Consider the following 1,511-nt stretch of genomic DNA (forward strand, 5'->3'; position numbering starts at 1 on the left):
GCAAATATTTCAATGAGTTATTTTCTGGTGTTCTCGTGTTGATCCAGCACCTAAATGGGAAGTATTGTGTCTCTTCTCACCCACCTGATGAGGGCATACTACGGGATGGGCATGCTACGATACAGACCACTTGCGTCTATTGTAGCAGTTGTTTAATTGCTACGAAATAAAAACGGCGGTGGAACACTCATGTTTTTTTTTTTTTTTTTAATCTTCTTTCTTGCTGAAGTATTTTTCTTCTTTTTTTATGTATAGTTTCATATATCTTTCATTGTTTCTTAGGTGGATCCAGAAGAAATCAACATCACGTTCAAAGACGTCCGTGGCGTGGATGAAGCCAAGCAGGAGTTGAAAGAGATCGTGGAGTTTTTAAAGAACCCGGAGAAGTTTTCCACCCTGGGTGGAAAGTTGCCGAAGGGGGTGCTACTGGTGGGCCCTCCTGGTACGGGGAAAACTATGCTGGCCCGCGCCGTGGCTGGGGAGGCGGGTGTGCCCTTCTTCCATGTGGCAGGTAAATTATTATTGTGGCACGGTTGGTCCAGTGGTAACGCGCTTGCTTGCCATGCAGAAGGTCCCGAGTTCGAATCCCACCATCGACAAAAATTTGTACTCGTTTTTCGATTGCAAATATTTCAACGGGTTACTTTCTGGTGTTCTCGTGTTGACCCAGCACCTAAATGGGAAGTATTGTGTCTCTTCTCGCCCATCTGATGAGAGGCATACTACGGGATGGACATGCTACGACACAGGCCACATGCGTCTAATGTAGCAGTTGTTCCATTGCTACGAAAAAAAAACGGCGGTGGAACACTCATCTTTTAAAAACCCAAATCTTTAAATCTTTAAAGATGTGGAGATATACCAGTGGAGATATTGAAGTAGAAACATACTTATCCACAACAGAGACGGACTGTAAAGTAATATTGAACAAGATATGGAGTAATATGAACTAAGGTGACCGAACGTATACGTGACGAATAAGTGTGCGTGAACCTTAAACGTAGAAACACACCACTATCACATCACGTCACGGCAGGTTACGTGTACTCATGGGGAGTAAGAAAGATGTAGTTCAAAGTTTTCCCTTAATAATGTAGCTAGGTAAATCCGTTGATAGTAGCCACAGCTCACGTGACGTGATAGTGTGTCTTTCTTTCGGACCTTAAAGACGAGATCTTTAAGGTCCACGCACACTGTCTGATGCACTAATGTGGACTTAGTGGCCTGAGATACCTCGTCTAATGGTTCACACTAGACTTAGTTGAATGGCAAGTTATTATCCCAACTTCCGGTCAATAAAAATCTTCTCGAGTCTTGGCCTATGCAAGGAAACGCCACAAACCCAGTGCTGTGGTCATCACAAGTCAAAACCATTAAACTCGGACACCAAGATGTTCCCTGTCTTAGGCCAGCCACTCACTATCAGATAGACCTGATCATGTCTACCTGATAGTGAGTGTGCTCATCAGGTAGTCCTGACAGACGGACCTTTTCAGCCGTACCTGTCAGGT

The 1,511-nt window shown here is 44.2% G+C and overlaps 1 protein-coding gene across 1 annotated transcript in view; it reads left to right on the forward strand.

Annotated features, from left to right (window-relative positions):
* Positions 1 to 282: 282 nt before the first annotated feature.
* Positions 283 to 1,511, forward strand: part of LOC103523730 (ATP-dependent zinc metalloprotease YME1 homolog) — a gene marked incomplete at both ends in the record, with an annotated part of 10,258 nt that continues 9,029 nt past the window's right edge. Inside the window, one exon of the mRNA XM_008488749.1 lies at positions 283 to 511. Coding sequence (XP_008486971.1) covers positions 283 to 511 — 229 coding nt within the window. The remainder of the gene's footprint in view (positions 512 to 1,511) is intronic.

This window comes from Diaphorina citri, unplaced genomic scaffold, assembly GCF_000475195.1.
Source record: "Diaphorina citri unplaced genomic scaffold, Diaci psyllid genome assembly version 1.1 scaffold35890, whole genome shotgun sequence".
NCBI lineage: Eukaryota > Metazoa > Arthropoda > Insecta > Hemiptera > Psyllidae > Diaphorina > Diaphorina citri.